At 54.2% G+C, this 22,246-nt stretch overlaps 1 protein-coding gene across 1 annotated transcript in view; it reads left to right on the top strand.

The window, feature by feature from the left end:
- The window catches only part of eif4g3a (eukaryotic translation initiation factor 4 gamma, 3a), a 41,263-nt gene that overhangs the window by 13,591 nt on the left and 5,426 nt on the right, over nucleotides 1-22,246 (top strand). The window contains 23 exon segments of the mRNA XM_084705344.1: nucleotides 381-413; nucleotides 2,740-2,760; nucleotides 5,272-5,451; nucleotides 6,214-6,325; nucleotides 6,600-6,703; nucleotides 7,245-7,379; nucleotides 9,911-10,100; nucleotides 10,839-11,447; nucleotides 11,450-11,599; nucleotides 12,040-12,128; nucleotides 12,687-12,990; nucleotides 13,168-13,289; nucleotides 15,150-15,269; nucleotides 15,625-15,783; nucleotides 15,945-16,142; nucleotides 16,610-16,756; nucleotides 17,595-17,828; nucleotides 18,747-18,851; nucleotides 19,164-19,302; nucleotides 19,862-19,968; nucleotides 21,435-21,525; nucleotides 21,714-21,858; nucleotides 22,139-22,246. The exon segment at nucleotides 22,139-22,246 is cut by the window's right edge and continues 116 nt beyond it. Coding sequence (XP_084561470.1) covers nucleotides 381-413; nucleotides 2,740-2,760; nucleotides 5,272-5,451; nucleotides 6,214-6,325; nucleotides 6,600-6,703; nucleotides 7,245-7,379; nucleotides 9,911-10,100; nucleotides 10,839-11,447; nucleotides 11,450-11,599; nucleotides 12,040-12,128; nucleotides 12,687-12,990; nucleotides 13,168-13,289; nucleotides 15,150-15,269; nucleotides 15,625-15,783; nucleotides 15,945-16,142; nucleotides 16,610-16,756; nucleotides 17,595-17,828; nucleotides 18,747-18,851; nucleotides 19,164-19,302; nucleotides 19,862-19,968; nucleotides 21,435-21,525; nucleotides 21,714-21,858; nucleotides 22,139-22,246 — 3,602 coding nt within the window.

Below are 22,246 nucleotides of genomic sequence, written 5' to 3'. Positions count from 1 at the left end.
ATGCGACTCAACACCAGGGATGCTGGTCTGACACAACACACTAGTACACACTAGTACCAACGAACTCCAGGGACTACAGGAAGTACATACTACTACTAACATAAAGGAAGTGAGAGACGAGGCCTGTAAGATGCTAGCCTGCGCTGGACAGAGGAGTGGAGTTGACCGCTCGATAAATGACGCCATCCCGCTGATGGAAATGACCATGCCTTCTGCCTCTCATTGGTTCTTTTGTGTTTTTGTTTGTCCCCACTTTCTCTCTCTATATCTCTGTCTCTTTCTTCCTCTCTCTGTCTCTCTCTGTTTCTTGTCTCTCTCTGTCTCTTGTCTCTGCTTCTCTCTTCTTGCTGGACATGTATCACACAACCCTCCCTCGCCAGTTTGCCACGGGCCCTCGACCAACACACCATCAGGTAAAAACCGCATCACGCACACACTCATACACAATTTCACACGCACGCGCGCTCACACAACTCTCTGATCCTCTCCCTCCTTTACTTTGCCAAAGCTGCTTAGAAGTCTTCAGAAGGCTAGCGCTCCGATTGGCTGTTCAGGTGCTAAAGTCTCTCGGTCTCAATGTATAGACGTCCAATCACAGGACGTCTTCCTCTGCAGATGAGGGGGGAGAATAAAGGGTCTAGGCTGAGGGCAGAACTCTATGGGTATCACATATCATGGTGTGTGTGAGCATGTGTGTCAGGGTGTGTGTGTGTCTGTGTGTGTAAACGTGACATTATCCTGGTCCGTGACGGAACAACATTCAGCAGGCAGGTTCTGCTGGTAGCTTATCCGTTTACCGGCATCCGTTAAGAACAGCTGCTTTTTCTGGCTGTCTGGGCATCCCCCTGCTAGTGTCTCAACATGTAAACATTCCCTCCTTCTAGATGATTCTGTCTGCAGTGTTTTGAAAACAAGCTATAAATAGCCGGAGAGCTTAAGGTGTCTGGCCTGTGCTCAGGTCATACTGGACGGTCACACGTGCCCTCACTAGCCTGTCACTGGCTCTCTGGGGCTCCCCCTCTGCTCTTTCCATTCTTTACTCTTTTGTTTTCTCTCTCTCTCTGTCTCTCTCTGTCTGTCTCTGTCTCTCTCTCTCTCTCTCTCTGTCTCTCTCTGTCTGTCTCTGTCTCTCTCTCTCTCTCTCTCTGTCTCTCTCTGTCTCTCTTTCTCTGTCTCTCTCTGTCTCTCTTTCTCCCCTCCGTCACTCTTTCTCGCTCTTTCACTGTGTCACTTTTTCTCTTTCTGCCACTTTCTGTCTGCTTCTGTGTCTCTCTTTCTTTCTTTCTTTCTCTCTCTCTCCCTTCCTCTCTAACTTTCACTTTCTCTGCCTTTCTCTCTTTCTCTCTATCACTCTCTCTCTCTCTTTCCCTGTCTCTCTTGCTTTCTCTGCCTTTCTCTCTTTTTCTCTCTATCACTCTCTCTCTCTCTTTCCCTGTCTCTCTTGCTTTCTCTGTCTCTCCCTTCCTCTCTCCCACTCTGTGTTTCTATCTCTCTGTTGCGTTGCTGCGGAAGTGCAGTGCTGGAGCAGATGAGGAAGAACAATGAGCTTTTCTGCCGGTCAGAGAAGCAGGCCTTGTGTAGCCTGAACGGCCAAGCCCCACGCCATGAGTGGTACAGGGGGCCGAGAGATTCATTCATCTGCCCTAAACCTAAAACGAATGACATCATTTGCTTTCTCTGTCTCTCTTTTTCTCTCTGTCTCTCTCTCTACTGTATATCTCTGTCCACTGTCTCTGCCTATGAAGCTTATTGTACAGTATTGGCCTTTGTGTGACCAGTGACTGGTTGGCTGTTAGTTCCAGCATTGTTGGCGTTAGCAATATTAGCTAATGAACGTTTGTCAAACTGCAGACAAATGGCAACACGAGCAGAAAAGAGAATAGGTTTCAGGCCACTAACTGACTAACTCAATCATGCACGCACACAGGCAGACTCTCCCCCTCCCACACACCCTCCCACAGACCCCCCTACCTCCCCCATGGTGCTAGCTGCTCCCATGCAGCAACCCTGTGGACCCTGGTCTTCTCCTCCACACCCTGTAACAGAGAGTGGGAGGAGGCTGGCTGCTGGAGTCATGACATCAGGAGGCCTGGTCTGGCATTGGTTGGGATCCTTGCCCTATGCAGTCACTCTTATACCTCTACTAGGTAAAGCAGGTTGGTCCTAGTGGTGTCTCCAGTCCTACAGCTGGAGACACCACTGGAGTCCAGCTATGGAGAATGGCCCCCAGCCTGGTCCTGGCCTCAGCGGTGGCCCCCACTCAAGCCTGAGTCCTGGCCTCACCCCAGCCCCCGGCCTGGCTTCAGCCCTGGCCTGCAGCCCTCCACACCCTGCCAGTGTTGCTAAGTCATCGCCGTGGGAGACAGCCAGCCACACACTGAGTGCTGGAAACCGCCGAGTTGGCAAAGAGCACCCAGCGACAAGCTGCACATGCAGCAGGCGGAAAAGCCTTATGATGTGTCCTTTCTGTTTGCTTAGAGTGTGTGTGTGTGTGTGTGTGTGTGTGTGTGTGTTTGTGTGTGTGCATAGGCAAGAGAGAGGGCTATGCTGTGTGTGTGTGTGTGAGGGAGTGTAGTTGTGTGTACACAGGTCTCATACAGTGCATGAGAAAACTGCGTGTGTGTATTGAAGAGTGTGTGTGTGTGTGTTGCGGCTTGCTCGCTGTGTGTTCCGTCTGGGCACCACTCACCAGCTCAGTCTCCCATTGGCTCTTCTCTCTTTCCTGCTTCCAATCTCAAGGGAGGATTCAGACCCATCCAGGTAATATACCCAAGCCTTACTCAGCACTTCCTGAATACATGCATGACACAAGGACCACCCTGACCGGTCCTCACCCTGACCCTCTAACCCCTGACCCCCTCCTCGACTTCCAAAGGTCGTCTTCTCCCCTGCTGTATGCTCAGGACACGCCCCCTTTCTGTCCTCGCTCCAATCACAACTAACTCGCTGACGGGTCATCCTCGCTTAACCCATGCTATCTGAATGAAGATGTTTTCCCCACTGTCTTTATTGTGCGCTATTTGAATCTTTCTTTCTTAGTTTTCCTGCTCATTCATCTCATCTCATTCCGGTTCTGTTTGCCTAGTCTTAAAGAAGAGCATGCTGAACCCTAGAACTGTCACCCCCCACCCCCCCCTTCTCTGAAAATGTGGATTGTGTCTATTTTGATCCGTTTCTCTCTTTCTGTGTCTGCCTCTTGTGTAGGGAGAAATCAAACACAGAAATGCTATTCTGGTTGATACAAATCACAGTGAGGTTCCTTTGGGGCTCATTAGGGGGCTTTAATTAGTTCATTAAGGAATGTTGTTGTGTGCTTGCGTCGCTATGGAATGACAGCGACATGGGTTCAAGAGCAGTGGTCAGACCAGTCACAGCTGCTCCCCTTTCCACCGACGTGAACCTAGTTCTGCTCCTGGGCTGTTACTAGTGCCGGTTCGCAGTTGGTTCAACTTGCAAAACTTCTAAGAACCGTTTTGCTTCTCCACGGACTAGAGAGCCAGGTCATGACGCCACTGTCGTCAGGGTCCGCCACTGGGAATGCGGACCTCGGGCACCACAACAACAATGGTGGACTACATGGTTTCCCCACGCAGTTATGAGTCCCATCCACGGGCCGCTGTTAAGATCTGACCTCCAAGCTGTAGCAGAAGCTAGCACAATCAACGTGTGCTCTTCACTGAAGCTCTGTTTAAAAAACAATGACGGTAATTGTGGTCACAAATTCAGTTGGTCTTGGTCACGATAATCCCACCCCTGTCGTGAGTGGAAGGGTTCTAGAGCAGCTGGCGTCGCTGTGGAACCAGTTTTCCTGGCCAGGAGCCTGTTCTTTCGCTGTCGAAACGCAAAGAACTGGTTTGAGATTGGGCACCGGCTCAGAACCAGCCTGGGGGGTAGGAGCCAGCAGTGGAATCTGGCTTAGTTACTGTGCTCTCTGTTCTGTACCCTGACCACGGCTACATTGACAGAAGACTTTGCTTACTAGCCGTGAAGTTCTCCCGAAATAAGAAAAAATCTGAACACATGATTTTCTGGAAACGGTTGTGTCAACAACCCTCATACCCAGGACGCTAAGACACCAGAGGACTCTTACACCACAGCTGTGCCAAGGAGACAATTTAGTTTCTGTTTCTTGGGAAGCAGTATGACTTTCTCCATTTATTCTCCAACTGTGTGTTTGTGTGCGTGCGTGTGGGAGGAAGTCAAGTCCCAGCTGTTGTTAGCAGCCTTTCATCTCACCCCGAGCGATGCACATTGATTGCGGAGCAACATTTTCTTTCTTTAAACCCTGGCCACACCGAGCCTCCTGTTGTCACATTTAGTCTCCGTCTGCTGTGATCTTGCCGTCGCTAGGACACCCCTCCCAGTGCTCTGTGGGGTGTAAACCACACAACCACACATATACACACACGCATTCATACACACACACGCACACCACCGCATACATACACACACACACACACACACACACATACGTAAACACACACACACCACCGTGCACACACTGCATACACATACAGCACACACACACTTGCACACATATGCAGACCAACACCTACCACCCCACAACACATATGAACCCCGCCACACATACACACCACACACACACACACACACACAAAACAAGCACTTAGGAAACGCTAACAGCGCGTCATCATCACTTGTCTGGGATGCATCAGCTCTGGGATTGTTTCCCGCAGCAAGAAATCCTGATGATACTGTGATTCACTCACGTTCACAGTGCACTTGGCTACATATTAACAGGACAGTTGTGAATGGGGCTCGGGCTGCACTCTAAATGCCATGTGGCCGAGGTGCGTTCAGTTTGTGCCAGAGCGTGTGCTTGCGGCCAGACTGCAGTGTCGGTGTACCGCGGTGCAGGAAGAGGCCGTAGCATGGCTCTCTCTGCTGTTGTGTTTCTGTGGAGGCTACAGGACCCACTTAGTGCCGCCCCCCCAGTGCCCTGGCAGACAGCCCCAGTATGTGTGTACCCCCCTGGGCAGAGGGGTGGGGGTGGCCTGCCCCTCCTGGAAGCCCCTCTGGAGAGGAGGAGACCACTGCTGGAGTGTCCAGTGTGGATCCACTCTGCTCAGGGATTGGATTCTCTCACGTGTAACCTCTCCCTGTCTCTCTCTCTCTCCCCCCATCTTTATTTTCCTCCCTCCATCTCTCCCCCCGATCTCTTTCCCCCTCTCCATTTCTCGCCTATATCCCCTCTCTCTCCTCTCTTTTCTGTCCCCTCCCTCCCGTCTCCTATCTCCCTCCATCTCCCAGTTTTTCCAGAGGACCCAGATGCAGCCGGCGCGGCCCCCCATCCCCACCAACACACAGTCCCTGCGGCCGGGCTCCCAGACCCCGACTGCTGCCGTCTACTCCCCCAGCCAGCCCATCATGATGACCATGGCCCCCATGCCCTTCCCCTCCCCACAGGCTGCCCAGTACTACATCCCACAGGTACGGCTGGGGGCCTGGATAGACTACTGACTGGATGGCTGGCTGGCTGGCTTGTTAGCTGGTTGTGTGACTGACTGACTGGCAGGGTGGATGGATGAATGGATGGATGACTTATTGGCTAGCTCGATGACTGGCTGGTTGGCCGGCTGGTTTTGCATTTATCTACATTAATTAACCTTTGCCATGAATGTATTTTGGTGTTCACTGGACACCTCTGCATCTCCCATGTTCAGTTTTATCAGAGCCATGTCTGTCTGTCAGTCAATGCTATTCTGATACCAGTCTATATCAGTGCCTGCACTAATGTCAATCATTCTATCAACGTCTATGCCGGTCGAAATTAGTGTCTGCCAGTCCACAGTGTCTGCACAAGTTAGTGTCTATACCAGTGTCTATATCAGTCTGTATATCAGTGTCTGTAAGGGTTTAGGGGTTCAGGGTGGGGTTTGTGGAGACCCCCCAGGCCTGTCTGACCCCCCAGGCCTGTCTGACCCCCCCAGGCCTGTCTGACCCCCCCAGGCCTGTCTGACCCCCCAGGCCTGTCTGACCCCCCCCCAGCCTGTCTGACCCCCCCCAGGCCTGTCTGACCCCCCCCCAGGCCTGTCTGACCCCCCAGGCCTGTCTGACCCCCCAGGCCTGTCTGACCCCCCCCAGCCTGTCTGACCCCCCCAGGCCTGTCTGACCCCCCCCAGGCCTGTCTGACCCCCCCAGGCCTGTCTGACCCCCCCAGGCCTGTCTGACCAGTGTTGTCTCCTCCTGCAGTACCGCCACAGTGCTCCCTACGTGGGGCCCCCCCAGCAGTACTCAGTCCAGCCCCCGGGATCTGGAACCTTCTACCCGAGCCCTGGTCCTGGGGAGTACCCCACACCCTACCGTGAGGGCACGCACACTCACACACACATACACACACACACATTACTCATACATATACACACATCACTCATACGTGCTCCCAGCTGAAACACACATGTCTCACACGCATATTTACACCCTCACACACGCCACCTATGTTGTTTTCCCATCAGGCTGAGGAACTAGGGTTGTATTGATATGTACAGCATGCAGGACTGCATATCAATGTTTGTTGGATCAATGCCTCAGAGTGTGTGTGGCTCAGGCTGTCTCTGTCCTGTCCCTCCGTCCCTCAGCTGCCCCCCCATACTACCCAGGACAGTCGGTATACCCTCCCTCGCCCCCCATCATAGTGCCTACACCACAGCAACCTCCACCAGCCAAGAGGGAGAAGAAAGCAGTGAGTACCTGAACACGCTGACCCACATGTTGTGCACACACACACAAACACACTGACCTGTCTCCTGTCCAGTCTACCTCACTGACTACACACACAGACATACCCTGGCCTCTTTCTCGGTCTCGATCTCCCCCTTCTGTCCCTCTCTCTCTCTGTTACCATCTTTCACTGTCTCTCCTACTCCCTCACTCAGTTTGTCTCTCTTTCTCTCTGTTTACCCCTCTCTCTCTCTCTCTCTCTCTCTCTCTCTCTCTCTCTCTCTCCTCTCTCTCTCTCTTTCTCTCTCTCTCTCTCTCTCTCTCTCTCTGTCTCTCTCTCTCTCTCTGTCTCTCTCTCTGTCTCTCTCTCTCTCTCTCTCTCTCTCTCTCTCTCTCTCTCTCTCTCTCTCTCTCTCTCACACTCACACTCACACTCACACTCACACTCACACTCACACACACACACACACACACACACACCCTACCCCTGAGGTGAGTGTGTGTGTGCTGTCTGCTCCGGGGGGCTGACACTTTAGTGAGGGCCGTTTGTTTTTGTGATGTTGTCCTCCCAGATCCGTATCCGAGACCCCAACCAGGGCGGCAGGGACATCACGGAGGAGATCATGTCAGGGGGGTCAGGGAGCAGGAATCCAACGCCCCCTGTCGGTCGGCCCTCCTCCACCCCCACCCCACCACAGGTAAGACACCCCCCACCCCCACCTGTCTCGCTCACTCTCTTTTCTCCGTCTCTCTTTTTTTTCTCTCCCTTTCCTCTCTTTCTCATTTTCTCTTTCTTTTCTTCTCTGTACAATAAACAATATTTCTCTGTCACTCCCCCTCTGTATTTCGTTCTCTGCCTCCCTGTCTGCTTTTGAGTGACATACTATCATCCCATGCTCTTCACAGGTGTCACTGACACAGTACACATACTAAGTTTCACACACACACACACACACACACTTACCTGCAGTGTTGTAACTTACCTGAACTGTGTTAGCCTACCTGCAGTGTGTTAGCCTACCTGCAGTGTGTTAGCCTACTTGCAGTGTGTTAGCCTACCTGCAGTGTGTTAGCCTACCTGCAGTGTGTTAGCCTACCTGCAGTGTGAAAGCCTACCTGCAGTGTGTTAGCCTACCTGCAGTGTGTTAGCCTACCTGCAGTGTGAAAGCCTACCTGAACTGTGTTAGCCTACCTGCAGTGTGTTGGTCAGGCTGGAGAGTAGGCCGGCGCCTTGCCACCAGTACAGAAGACTGTCTGCACTGTGCTGGAGGAAGTGGAGGAGGAGGTGCTTAGCTCTGATCCTCACCTTCCCAGCACCATGCAATGACACAAACAGAATTACACACACAGATCTGACGACTACACACACAGACACAGATATGTCTACACACCCTCACCCCCGCTCAGACAGCCTTGCACCTGGGCCGGGTACACAGCCGGTCAGCCACCAGGCAGCTTTCAGTAGAACTCACACAAGCCTCCGGCTCCAGACGCTCCACCGGGTATCTCGCCCCGAGGCCATGTTGAATAACGGACGCTTCCCTCGTGCTGTCTGTCACGAGTGCATGTCTGTGTGTAGCACTGCCCGTGTCTGCCTGTCTGTCTCTGGCCTGTTTATCCCCGCCCCTCCTCCTCTCCCTCCACACAATCCAGAAAACCCAGGTAGTCTCTCTCCTGTTCGTTGTCCTAACACGACGACTCAGCCTTATCCACTCAGCCGGTGGAATCCCTCTCGTCGAAAAAATTGTCGAGGTTTCGTACAATCCTCTGCGTCCGGGGAGTTAGATGATGTCGTTTGTCCGTGCTCGCAGCTTGATTGGCTGCCTGGTTCTGGTAGAGGAAAGGCTCCCAAGGTCCCAGAGGAGTGCTGGGTTCAGTCCGCCGTCGGGAGCTGCTCTCACAGCCATCTGGATTCTGTAGAGGGAAGGCTTTTGGTGTGACACTTTTTCTCCCTGCCGTCTCCTGGGATGTTAACAGTGTGTCTTTCCTCTCTCTCTGTGTCTCTGTCTCGTGTCCTTTTCTGCTTTTTTTTTTTTTTTACACGTCTTTTCTTTTCCTTGCTCTCACCTCATCTGGCCCTCTCTTCCTTTTCTCCCTCCACGCACCCCTCCTCCCTCCCACCCCTCCATGCATTCCCCTACCCCTATCTCTCAATCTGTTTCTCTTCTTCCTCCTGCTTATCTCTCCATCTGTTTCTCCTATTCCTCTTGTCTATCTCTTCATTTGTTTCTCCTATTCATCTTGCCTCATTTACTTCTTCTTCTTTCTTGTTCTCATTCTTCCCCTCTCAATTTGTCCTGGTCTCCCCTGCTTCTCTCTCTCCCTGACCATATCACACTGGTATCCCTCTTTCGGCTTTATTCTCTGTTTGTTTGGGCTTATTTGTTTTTGTGTGTGCTTGTCTGTGTGTCCCCTCTGTCCGTCCCTCCCTCTCTACACCTGTCTGTCCCTCTCTGTCGGTCCCTCTCTGTGTCCGTCCCTCCCTCTCTACACCTGTCTGTCCCTCTCTGTGTCTGTCCCTCTCTGTGTCTGTCCCTCTCTGTGTCTCTCCCTCTCTGTGTCTCTCCCTCTCTATGTCTGTCCCTCTCTGTGTCCGTCCCTCCCTCTCTACACCTGTCTGTCCCTCTCTCTGTCTGTCCCTCTCTGTGTCTCTCCCTCTCTCTGTCTGTCCCTCGCTCTGTACACCTGTCTGTCTGTCCCTCCCTCTGTACACCTGTCTCTCCCTCTTTCTGTCTGTCTGTCCCTCCCTCTGTACACCTGTCTCTCCCTCTGTCTGTCTGTCCCTCCCTCTGTACACCTGTCTGTCCCTCTCTGTCTGTCCCTCTCTGTCTGTCCCTCCCTCTGTACACCTGTATATCTGTCCCTCCCTCTGTACACCTGTCTCTCCCTCTCTCTGTCTGTCCCTCCCTCTGTACACCTGTCTGTCCCTCTCTGTCTGTCCCTCCCTCTGTACACCTGTCTATCTGTCCCTCCCTCTGTACACCTGTCTCTCCCTCTCTCTGTCTGTCCCTCCCTCTGTACACCTGTCTCTCCCTCTCTCTGTCTGTCCCTCCCTCTGTACACCTGTCTCTCCCTCTCTCTGTCTGTCCCTCCCTCTGTACACCTGTCTCTCCCTCTCTCTGTCTGTCCCTCCCTCTGTACACCTGTCTGTCTGGCGTGGCTGTTTCTGTGCTGCTAGTTTTTATGGCCGCACCCTCATTATCCTCACATTTTCTACCTCAAATCGCAGCATGCTGGCAGCGGGAGCAACAGCAGCAGGCAGACTCCGGAACAGGGCCAGGGGCTGGTTCACCCGGTGGCCTACAGCCTGGAGCCCCCGCCTCAGCCCCCGCCCCAGCCTCAGCCCCAGCCTCTACAGCCGCAGCCCCACCAGCAGCAGCTCACCCCGGGGGCTGTAGACATCATCAAGCCTGGGCCAGGTCTGACCTCCACCCCCCCAACCCCCCTCCACCTCCCCCAGCCTTCATCCTTCAACCACACCCTCTACTAGACCGTCTATATCCTCCAGCCTCTGTCCTCCTTGCACTTGAACCCCACTCTGACCCTTTCTAACCCCCACCCTCTCCAATGCCCCACCCCCGACCCTCTAAGCCCACCCCACCTAACCCCCACCCTATGGAATGAAGTGCCAGCACACGTCGAAAGCAGTAAAAGTTCGATTTGATTTCAAACCATTTGATTCAATTTCAATGTTTGCAAATGCAATTTTAAATTTGGCCTGCAATCAGTTTGGACATTTCAAATTCGAAACTATTCCATTCAGATGTCATTTGTGCTGGCACTGAAATAGCTCCATACAACCCGCTCTATCTTCTACCACCCTCGCCCTGTCTAGCCTTTACCCCTTCCAGCCCTCACCAACCCCCCCCCCCCCCCCCGCCCATCTAACCCCACCCCCTGGACCCCCCTCTCTTCACTAACCCTCCCCACCCCTCACACTGTCTAGCCCACCCCTGTCCCGTCAGCGCTCGGTGCAGCTCCCGGAGCAGCTCCCAGAGCCCTGAGGAGGAAGCTGTTCTACAGGACGGACTCTGACGTGCTCAGAGACTCCCCGCGTCCCCAGTGTGTCGTCCTGGCGACCCTACCCCCTCCCTCCCCCCCCGTCCATGACCCTTCTCTGTTTCTGCTCTGACGTCCCTTCCTGTCTCTCCCTGCAGATGAGAAGCCCCGAGAGGAGCCCTCCGCCCTGACGTCTTCCTCTGCCGTGGTGCCAGAACCCTCACCAGAGAGACGGGAGGCTCCCCTCCCAGACCTCCCTCCCCCCGCAGAGCCCGCGCTTCCCCGCCCTGCCCCTCCCGCGGGGGTCCCCGGCCCTTCGCCCCTGCCCTCCACCAGCCCCAGTGAGCTGCCCCCGCCTGTCGAGCCTGTGGCCTCCCCCTCCCCCGCCGCGGTGGAGCCCAAGCTCCAGGCTGCCGCCCAGGCCCAGCCGTTCAGCACAGACAAACCTCTCCCCGAGGCCCAGCGCACCCTGGCTGCTTCCCCAGCTCCAGCCCCGAGCCTGGCCCCCAAGGCCTTGAATGGCCTGGTAGACAATGGCGCCGAGCTGGACACCCCAGCCCGGGAGTCCTCGCCCCAGGCCCCATCCCTACTCCAGCCCCAGGCCTCATCTCAGGCCTCCAGAGAGAACGCCACCGAGAGTAGGCCCAGGCCCGCCGAGGTGAGGGCAGAGATGGCCCCCGTTGCCACGCCTCCCGTCGTGCCAGTGGCGGTCGTACCGGTCGCTCCCACCTCCAGCCCCGCCCCTGTGGTCCCGGCTCCTCCCCCAGGCCTCCCCCCCTCGTGCAGGCTCCAGTGGAGGCCAGCCAGCCCTCTGACACTAAAGACCCCCCCCAGAAAACTGGGCCGGGGACAGACACCCCAGCTGAGAGCAGAGCAGAGCCCCAGATACAAGGCCTCACTAGGAAGAGTCCCACATCAGGTAACTCCACCTCCTCAGCGTCTGTTTGCATAGAGCCACATAAGCATCGTGCTTCATATAGATATTGTGATAAAAAAAAAAAATAGTTACTAGGCTAATCGTTGTTGTGAAGACTTTTTATTCAGTGATCAAAGCCGTGGATTGTTCTGGCGCACAGCCAGCGCCGCGTTTTATCGGATTGGGTCTTGCGTCTTCTCGTCACGGGAGCTCTGACAAAGGCCTGTGCAGTTCTGATGAGGGATGGTTGCTATGAGACCCAGCGGCAGAAAGAATGGGCCTCAGTGCTGAGTTCAGCACAGTGCTTTCGTCTAACTCCACTAGCCGGAGGTCAAGGTTGTCGTGGCGAGAAGGGCCCCGTTACTGTTGAGCAGTAAATCATTTGGTAAATGGCACTTTTGGCAACGTGCTGACTGTGGTCGGTGTGTGTTTGTGTTGTGCAGGATCTCAGATACCTCCTGCTGCACCAAAGACCTGGACAAAGCCAAATGAAGGGAGCTCTGAAGGAGAGACACCCCAGATGGAGAGAGAGGTAGGAGGGAAGGGAAAGGGGGTGGGGGGGTAGAGGAATGGAAGGGGTGGGGGGAAAAGAGGAGGACTGCTGGAGCAGAGGAGGTGGATGAGGACTGGTGAAGGAGAGGAGGAGTAAGAGCAAGGGTGGAGGAGGAGGGGAGGACTGCTGGAGGTCTGGTAGGGACAGGGAGGAGGAGGAGGAGGAGGGGTGAAGAAAGCGGGAAGAGAAGGGAAAAACCACAGCCAGGGGAGGGTAGAGAGAGGCAGGGGGGGACTCATAGTAAGACAGGAGGGGGGAAGGGAGAGAGGGAAAATGTAGTCTAGAGAGAGTCATTCAGGGAGGGAGGACAGGGATAACGTGATGTGGGCGATAGTTCAGATGGAAACCGTTTCCACATGTGCTGCAGTGGAGCTCAGGCAGTAATGGCTGACTCTTACTGTGGTCCAGGACCATCACCAAACGGCTTCCCCCTGCAAGTCAGTCAGTCAGTCAGTCAACAAGGCCACCAGCACCCCCACCCTATTTATCCAGCCAGCACCACCCCTAACTACCCAGCCTTCTCCTTCCTCCCTCCAGGAGGAGGCCACGCCGGTGGAGCAGGCGGCTGGAGACCAGGCTCTGCAGCCAGCCCCTCAGAGCAGCAGCCCTCCGCCCCCAGCGGCCCCGGCGCCAGCCTCATCCCCAGCCTCGGAGGCGGCCCCGGCCCTGGCCCTGGAGGCGGAGGAGGAGCTGGCGTGCGACCTCGAGGAGAACGGCGAGGAGCTGGAGCCCCTGAGGAATGGAGCGGGCCACCCCTGGGAGACGGAGAGCAGCGACAGCGGGGCGACGCCGGGGGACAAGGAGGGGCCCTTGGGGGGGAGCCCGGAACTCTTCCAGGAGGGTGAGGAGGACGCGGGGTTGATTGCCATCATGGGTTATGGACCAGCGTTTTGCACGGGATGGAATGACATGGAAACGATTGGGATTTTAAAAGAAAATCTCACCTTTGTACACTATGCCTCTCTCTCTCTCCTTCCCTCTCTCTCTCTCCCCCCCGGTCTGGGTGTGGCATCATTAGATCTGGAGGCTAACGGGAAGCGCCAGTATAACCGGGACTTCCTGCTGGGTTTCCAGTTCAAGCCTGCATGTGTGCTGAAGCCGGAGGGTCTCCCTCCCATCAGTGACGTGGTGCTGGACAAGGTAAGACCAGGCCCAGGGCCACACCTGGGGCCTAACTAGCTGTCTGCCAACCCTCACCTGGGGCCTAACTAGCTGTCTGCCAACCCTCACCTGGGGGCTAACTAGCTGTCTGCCAACCCTCACCTGGGGCCTAACTAGCTGTCTGCCAACCCTCACCTGGGGCCTAACTAGCTGTCTGCCGACCCTCACCTGGGGAACTAGCTGTCTACCAACCCTCACCTGGGGAACTAGCTGTCTGCCAACCCTCACCTGGGGGAACTAGCTGTCTGCCAACCCTCACCTGGGGTAACTAGCTGTCTGCCAACCCTCACCTGGGGAACTAGCTGTCTGCCAACCCTCACCTGGGGGAACTAGCTGTCTGCCAACCCTCACCTGGGGGAACTAGCTGTCTGCCAACCCTCACCTGGGGGAACTAGCTGTCTGCCAACCCTCACCTGGGGAACTAGCTGTCTGCCAACCCTCACCTGGGGGAACTAGCTGTCTGCCAACCCTCACCTGGGGGAACTAGCTGTCTGCCAACCCTCACCTGGGGGAACTAGCTGTCTACCAACCCTCACCTGGGGGAACTAGCTGTCTGCCAACCCTCACCTGGGGGAACTAGCTGTCTACCTCCAACCATGCTCAGACCCCACACTGCTAGCAGGTTCAGATGGCTGAGCGGTTAGGGAGTCGGGCTATTAATCAGAAGGTTGTTGGTTCGATTCCCAGCGGTGCCAAATGACGCGTCCTTGGGCAAGGCACTTCACCCTACTTGCCTCGGGGAGAATGTCCCTGTACTTACTGTGAGTTGCTCTGGATGAGAGCGTCTGCTAAATGTTTTTTTTTTTGTCAGTAACTCTTCAACTTTAGTGGTCTGTGGTCAGTACCTAGCAGTATGGTGTTCAGCTGATCCCACACATACAGCTGCAGTGTATGGCCCTTGCTGAGATCCTGTTATGATTAACATCACATTGCTGTTATGTCACTCTTGGCAGTGTTAATGGTTCCCAGAGCTACACTGGCAGTGCTAGACAGCCAGGCCCACACTCTCCTGTTCCTTCTCTCCCAGAACTTTTTGCAGGAAGGGGGGCAGGGGAGAGTCAATGACTTCAGAGAGAGAGAGAGCGGGATCTGCTCTCTTAAAAAAAAAAAAAAAAAAAACTAAAGAATCAATTTTGTAGCTTTTTTTCCCTTTTCTATTTTCTCTTTTTTGGTTTGTTCTCTCTCTCTCTCCCCCCTCTGTTGTTCCACATCTGGTTTTGACTGGGCTTCAGGCGCCACTCACCCGTTCAGTTAAACATCATCGATCACCAGCACAGCTGACACACATGCGACAACAAACTGTATAGGAAGGGCATGGCCGAGCTGGGACAGGATATGGCAAGGTAGGATATGGTAGGATGAGGTAGCGTTGAATAGGGCAGGGCATCGTTGGGCAGTATTGAACAGGGCAGGGTAAGAGAATCTGCCAGCTCATAGAGAGCCAAACTGGATGGTTGAAATCCTCTTGAGGCTAATAGTGCTGTCCAGTCCTGTCTTATGTCTGGCTGGTCTGGTGTGACCATGTCTAGCTATAGGCCTACATCAGTGCTCTTGTATTACAGGACTACTCTTCCCATAAGCCTTGATTGTTCAGAAACCACTGCTCCCCCTGCTGGTGGCCTTCAACTTATTATTTTTTTGGGCCCCCCTCTCCCTTCTCCCCTCCCCCATACACTCTTTCCCCACCTTCCTCCTCTCCCCCTCCTCCTCTCCCCCTCCTTCTCTCCCCTTCTCCCTCTCCTCCTCCCCCTCTCCCCCTTCCTCCTCTCCACCTCCTTCTCTCCCCCTTCCTCCTTTCCCCCTCCTCCTCTCCCCTTCCTCCTCTCCTCCTCCCCCCAGATCAACCAGAACAAGCTCCCTAGCCGTGCTCCAGACTCCAGGGTGATCTCCAGAGGCCCCGACTTCACGCCCGCCTTCGCTGACTTTGGCAGACAGATGACTGGGGGACGCGGCGCTGCAGTGAGTCACATACATACACACATACACATGTTCTCTCACACACACACACACAAACCCATCATTTGATGTCATTGCTTACCCCTCCCCTTTTGGTTCTCTTTTTCTCCCAACTCATCTCTCCTTGTTTCCCCCTCACTCCTTTTCCTGCTCTTGTCTCTCCTTCTCTCCATCCAACCGTTCCCCTTTCTCTCTCCTACCATTTTCTTTCCTGCTTTCTCTCTCTCCTATTCTCCATCCTACTTTCCCCTTTCTCTTTCCTACTCCCCCCCCCTTTTCCCCCTGCCTCTGCCTCTTTCTGCGTTCCTTCTCTGTCTTTCTCCTCCTCTCCCGCCTGCTCTCTCCGTCTCTCCCCCAGTTGATGAACATGGGAGGAGCCCGGCGACCCCCGCCCAGGAAGATCATCATGAACGTGTCTGTGAACGACGAGGTCCAGTTGAAGAAGGCCGAGCACGCCTGGAAGCCCGGCATGAAGAGGGAGGGGCCTTCAGACGATCCGGAGATCATCAAAACACAGGTAGACTGGTGATGAAAGCACACATACTGGTGTTGAAAGCACACAGACTGGTGATGAAAGCACACAGACTGGTGATGAAAAAACACACGCACACAAGCAGTAACATCCTGCCACCACAAGGACCAAAAAACTCACTCTCTCTGCCCCCCCCCCCCCCCCAGGAGCTGTTCAGGAAGGTGCGGAGCATCCTCAACAAGCTCACCCCCCAGATGTTCAACCAGCTGATGAAGCAGGTGACCGACCTGACCATCGACACGGAGGAGAGGCTGAAGGGCGTCATCGACCTGGTCTTCGAGAAGGCCATCGACGAGCCCAGCTTCTCCGTCGCCTATGGCAACATGTGCCGCTGTCTGGCCACGGTATGCTGCCGCTGGAGTTTTGGTCTCCCCTGTGTCTGTCTCTCCCCTCAGGTTTATCATCTCTTTTCAGGTCTCCCCCGTTGTCTCTCCTCGTGTCTCGTTGTGTTTCACTCTGTCTCTCTTGTCTTTTTCGCTCTCCTGCACGTCGCTCTCCTACACGGCGCTTTCCTCTCCGTGTTTCTCTAGTATTCCTTTTTTTCTGGTGTAACTAGGCCCAGTTTGTTTTCATGTTTTAGTTCAATACTTTTGGGAACACTTGTTGGATGCAGGCGGTGCATACATGCCAGGAGGCCTGTGGCAGTTCTTAACAACTGCATCAGACTTCTCTTTCTTTATTCCTGTAGTACATACCCTCTCTTTAAACTCTCTCCCTTTCTTCTCTCTCCCTCTCTTCTCTCTCCCTCCCCCTCCCTTCCTTTCTCCCTGTGTCTCCCTCCCTCTTTGTCTCCCTCCCCTCTTCCCTGCAGCTCAAAGTTCCCATGACAGACAAGCCCAGCACCACGGTGAACTTCCGCAAGCTGCTGCTGAACCGCTGTCAGAAGGAGTTTGAGCGGGACAAGGTGGACGACGTGGTGTTTGAGAGGAAGCAGAAGGAGCTGGACTCTTCTGCATCGGTGGGTAGATTCTCCCCTGGTAGACCCTCCCCTGGGGGACCCTCTCCTGGTAGACCCTCTCCTGGTAGATCCTCTCCTGGTAGACCCTCTCCTGGTAGACCCTCTTCTGGTAGACCCTCTTCTGGTAGAACCTCTTCTGGTAGAACCTCTCCTGGTAGAACCTCTTCTGGTAGAACCTCTCCTGGTAGAACCTCTCCTGGTAGATCCTCTCTTGGTAGATCCTCTCCTGGTAGATCCTCTCCTGGTAGATCCTCTCCTGGTAGATCCTCTCCTGGTAGACCCTCTCCTGGTAGACCCTCCCTCTGGAACAGATTGAGCTCCTTGGATTGCCTCCCCCTTCTCGCTACTCATACAAACACAGTATCACTGATAGACCCATTGGTTTCCAATGACAGCTGGACCTCGAAATTGGCACAGGTTATGAATTGTACTGCGATGCGGCTCATATGCCAATTATTGATGCACAGTGCATTAGCATCTGCTCTCACACAAACAAACTGTGAGTGAATCACCGCAGTAGAACTGTGGGAGGCTCCATCTGACTGTCTCATCACCTCCCCTCCACAATGAAAGCAGGAATAGATGTCTGGGTTTGTGGCTGACGTCTGTGGGTGCCCACCCACGCCGTGTCTGATATCTCACACACTCGTCTGCCCCACTCCTCCCTCCTACTACCAAGCAGCTGTGCCCTAAGCAGATACACCAGGATGTCTATTAGTAACCAGTTGTCACCTGGTCCAGGTCGCTAACCCCCCATGTCCTGTTCCCCCCCCCCCCCCATCCCTTCAACTGCTCCGTCCTCCACCTTATACTCCTTCTTCCTCCACCCCCCCTCCAGTCGGAGCGCGAGCGTCTGCAGGAGGAGCTGGAGGAGGCCAAGGACAAGGCCCGCCGGCGCTCCATAGGGAACATCAAGTTCATCGGGGAGCTGTTCAAGCTGAAGATGCTGACGGAGGCCATCATGCACGACTGCGTGGTCAAGCTGCTGAAGAACCACGACCAGGAGTCCCTGGAGTGCCTCTGCAGGCTGCTCACCACCATCGGCAAGGACCTGGACTTCGAGAAGGCCAAGGTGGGTGTAGAACCTGGCCCAGGTGGAACCTTACCGGTTAGAACCTTCCCAGGTGAAAGCTCCCTGGAACAGATTGGACTTTGTTATGACGTGATGGTCGCTCCTTCGGTTTCCTGTCCTTCTCACTAGCCATATAAACACTCTGGGTTCCAGTGACAAAGGGACTTGAGGCGATGACAGTTTATCACGGGTGATGACAGTTTATCACGGTTGGTGACAGTTTGTCACGGTGATGACGGTTTATCACAGGTGATGAACTGCATCTGTGTGTGACCTCAGCTTGTGTGGAGCTCACATCCACTGTAGTATTCTGGGATGTGGTAACTTGACGACGTGACTAGTAAATATAGACCCTCCTTTGATCCTGGCCACCAGAATACCGTTAGAACTTTGCACTCTCAATCCATGATCTGAAATTGTTGTTTCTTTATGCTCTATTTGTGCTCCGCTTTTGGGTAAAGACGTCGGCAGAAGGAATCAAATGTAAATGTTAAATGTCCACGCTTGACCAGAGACACTAACAAGGTTGACCTCTTTCTGTAGGTGAGTGGGTCAGTTAGTGGGTCGTGAGCTGTGTTTGTGTCCCTGGGGGGGTCAGGCGAAGGGCTGTGAAGGTTGGGGGGGGGCGGGGCTGCACTGGAGGGCTGGAGGTTCCCTCGCTGATGTTCCTGTCATTCTCCCCACATCTCAGTTCAGGTTCTCCCTGTGAAGTGAGTTTGTGAGCAGTTATTAGGCTCTACGACACCTCTTTATCGCTCGCGCTCTCTCCCGCTGTATTGAGTGGACTGATCTGAATTGAAGGTAGAGTGAACAGCAGGGAACTGAGAATGTTCTAGTTTGGTGTTATCTCTAACCCCCCCCCCCCCCTCCCCGCCTTCTTTCTATCTTTTCTCTCTCCTTTCTCTGTCTGCCCCACAGCCCCGCATGGATCAGTATTTCAATCAGATGGAGAAAATTGTAAAAGAGCGGAAGACTTCTTCTCGGATACGGTTTATGCTGCAGGATATAATAGACCTTCGATTGGTGAGTGCTTGTGAGGGGTTGGGGGGGTGGCATGTTTAACAATTCTTGTTGGGACCACAACAAAGGAGACAGTTTACTTGAGGACATTATCTTGGTGCTATTTCTAGGGGGGTTAGGGGCTAGGGTGTTAGGGTTCAGGGTTAGGTGTTTTGGGGTTAGGGGTGAGGGAAAACTCGATTTTGAAAGCAACTGAATTGCGAGTCCCCACAGGAGTAGCCATGCACACACACGCGCGTGTGTGTGTGTGCGTGCAGTGCATGAGCCCATGAGCGTGTTCTAAAGAGGGCTTCCCGGCTCGTCTCCCCCCCACAGCACAACTGGGTGTCGAGACGAGCCGACCAGGGTCCCAAGACCATCGAGCAGATCCACAAGGAGGCCAAGATCGAGGAGCAGGAGGAGCAGAGGAAGGTGCACCAGCAGCTGCTCTCCAAGGACAGCAAGAGACGGCCAGGTCAGACTCAGCCCCGCTGGCCAAATCCTCTTTAAGGCTTACAGCTTTCCCCTCCCCCTTCCTCTGATTCTCCCCATGCCCCTCCCCCCTCTTCTGACTCCACACCCATCCCCCCACCCCACCCTGGACTCTCCATCCCCCCTTCCCCTGACTCTCCATCCACCCTTCCCCTCTTCCTCGCCTAACTCCTCCCTCCTCCCCTTTTCTCTGCTGACTGCCCCCCAGCCCCCCTCCTCCTCTTCCCTCTCCTCCCTGTCCAGTACCCTGCAGAGATGCTACGGTGGCTTAGAGTGGACACAAAGCGGCTTCTTTTTCTTTATTCCAGTCAGCTGAACCAGAAAATGTGGCAGAATAGCCATGAGATAAAGGGGTGTTAGGTTAGCCGTATTTCATTGCTGATCACAAGGCCACAGATACTGATCCCACCCTGTATGTCTCTTTGACTAAATTAATAGATGATTATTTGTGATTATCATCATTATGTAATCGACTTCAGCCCTGTGTGCTTTGAGAGTTTCTGGCAGACCGGTGACCGACCCCCCTCCCCTCCCCCCTCCAGAGCCCAGAGAGCAGAGGGTGCAGCAGAGGGAGGAGACCTGGAACACTGTGCCCGTCACCAAGAACAACAGAACCATCGACCCCACCAAGATCCCCAAGATATCCAAGGTCAGCAACACTGACCACCTCCCTCCTATTACCCAACACCTCCTCCTCACATCTCCACATACCTCCTCACATCTCCACATACCTCCTCACATCTCCACATACCTCCTCACATCTCCACATACCTCCTCACATCTCCACATACCTCCTCACATCTCCACATACCTCCCAACACCTCCACATACCTCCTCACATCTCCACCTACCTCCTCACATCTCCACATACCTCCCAACACCTCCACATACCTCCTCACATCTCCACATACCTCCCAACACCTCCATATACCTCCCAACACCTCCACATGTCTCCTCACACCTCAACATACCTCCACATACCTCCTAATGTCTTCTAACTTATCCTTACTGCTCCTAACACCTCCTAACTTCTCCTAACACCTCACAAGATCTTCAAACTTCTCCTAGAACCTCCTAACATCTCCTAGCACCTCTCAATGTCTTCTATCATCTCCTAGCACCTCTTAATGTCTTCTATCATCTCCTAGCACCTCTTAATGTCTTCTATCATCTCCTAGCACCTCTTAATGTCTTCTATCATCTCCTAGCACCTCTCAATGTCTTCTATCATCTCCTAGCACCTCTCAATGTCTTCTATCATCTCCTAGCACCTCTTCATGTCTTCTATCATCTCCTAGCACCTCTTCATGTCTTCTGTCATCTCCTAGCACCTCTTCATGTCTTCTATCATCTCCTAGCACCTCTTCATGTCTTCTATCATCTCCTAGCACCTCTTAATGTATTCTATCATCTCCTAGCACCTCTTAATGTCTTCTAATGTCTCCTCACACATCCCAAGTCCACCTCCTTGCTCCTCCGTACATCTCGTCTTCCTTCCTTGTCCTTGTTCCTCCTCTCTCGTCACACCAGCCAGCCACGTAGACTGGGACAAAACCCTGGAGTTTCAGCATCAGTTTGAAAGTAACTTAGATCTACAACTTCCTTGTAGACAAATCGCCTGCCAAATATGTTTTCCAGGCTTCCTCTAAGCCAGACCGATTACATACCCAGAGGTTGTCTGAGTGGCTGATGTGTCCCCTCCGACCATCTCCCAGGTTCTGCTGTGGCTGTTTACGCTGTGTCAAAGTTCTATACACACTGTGCTATGTTTGGCTACGTATTCCCGAACTGTGCTGAGTTCAGACACTCTCACGGAATCCTGCGGTTGGATATACATACTCATTACTGGAATGTGTGTACACAGCCTTGTCCTCAGCTGATCTAGTTCAGTGCAACGACACTCAAACAAAGCCTGCTGGTCACAGGGGGTACTGCAGCACTGCAGGGCGAGAGACAGGCTCCCTCTGCTGGTTGAACATGGTAGTGTGGGGAAAACACGTCTTGCCTCCATTCCTCGTGTTGACGGGTTAACTATGTGGTTATCTGTTGTCAAGACTCTGGGTTGATAGTGGTTGTTGAAAGTGACCGTGGTTGTGGTGGCTGCTGTGTCCACAGCCCCAGGTGGATGAGAAGATCCAGCTGGGTCCTAGAGCCCAGCTCAACTGGATGAAGGGCAGCAGTGGAGGAGCCAAGGCCAGCGACTCAGGTGACCACTGACTCTTCACGCTTTCTCTGTTACGTCTTTCTTTTTTCTCTTTTTTGTTTGTCTGTCCATTCCCTCTCTCCCCCCTCTCTCTGCCTCTCTCTCCCTGCCCCTCTCTCTTTCTCTTCCCCCCTCCCCCACATCATGTTGCGTACAGTGCTGACTGTGTGTCGTCCGCCCTGTCCCCTCAGAGTTGTCCAGGACCGGTGGCAGCAGTCTGAACCGCTACTCTGCCCTCCAGTCCAACCCTGCTGCCCAGACCAGCCCCCCCGCTGCCCAGACCGGCTCGCCCCCTGTCCAGGCCCCAGAGTACGAGGCCAGGAGAGTCCTGGGGAGGTAAGGAGCTCACTGCCTGCCCCCCCCACCCCCCCTCAGACCCACTGCCAGCACCTCAGACTGGGACGACCATAGAACCATAACCCATGATCGAATGATGGATGAACGGACTACAAATAATCTTATTTGGTCGTTTGCAATTTGGGATTACACGATATGTGTGTGCGTGTGGGGGGTATATTATGTGTGTGGTATGAATGTGTGTGTGTGTGCTCGTGCGCTCAGGGCTTTTTAACATGAGTGTGTGTGCTATGCTAACGTGTGTGTTTTCCGTCCTCAGTCGCGGCAGCGGGGGCAGGGAGCGCAGTGAGAAGGCCGTGAGCTCAGGCCTGGTGCTGCGGCCCGGAGCCCTGCTGAGGAGGGGGAGCTCCAAGGAGCTGCTGGAGGG

The sequence above is a fragment of the Hypomesus nipponensis genome, chromosome 9, assembly GCF_054491055.1.
Source record: "Hypomesus nipponensis isolate SF chromosome 9, ASM5449105v1, whole genome shotgun sequence".
In the NCBI taxonomy this organism is placed as follows: domain Eukaryota; kingdom Metazoa; phylum Chordata; class Actinopteri; order Osmeriformes; family Osmeridae; genus Hypomesus; species Hypomesus nipponensis.
The sequence above is the reverse complement of the archived record's forward strand: the minus strand, read 5'-3'. Positions and strand labels throughout refer to the sequence as shown.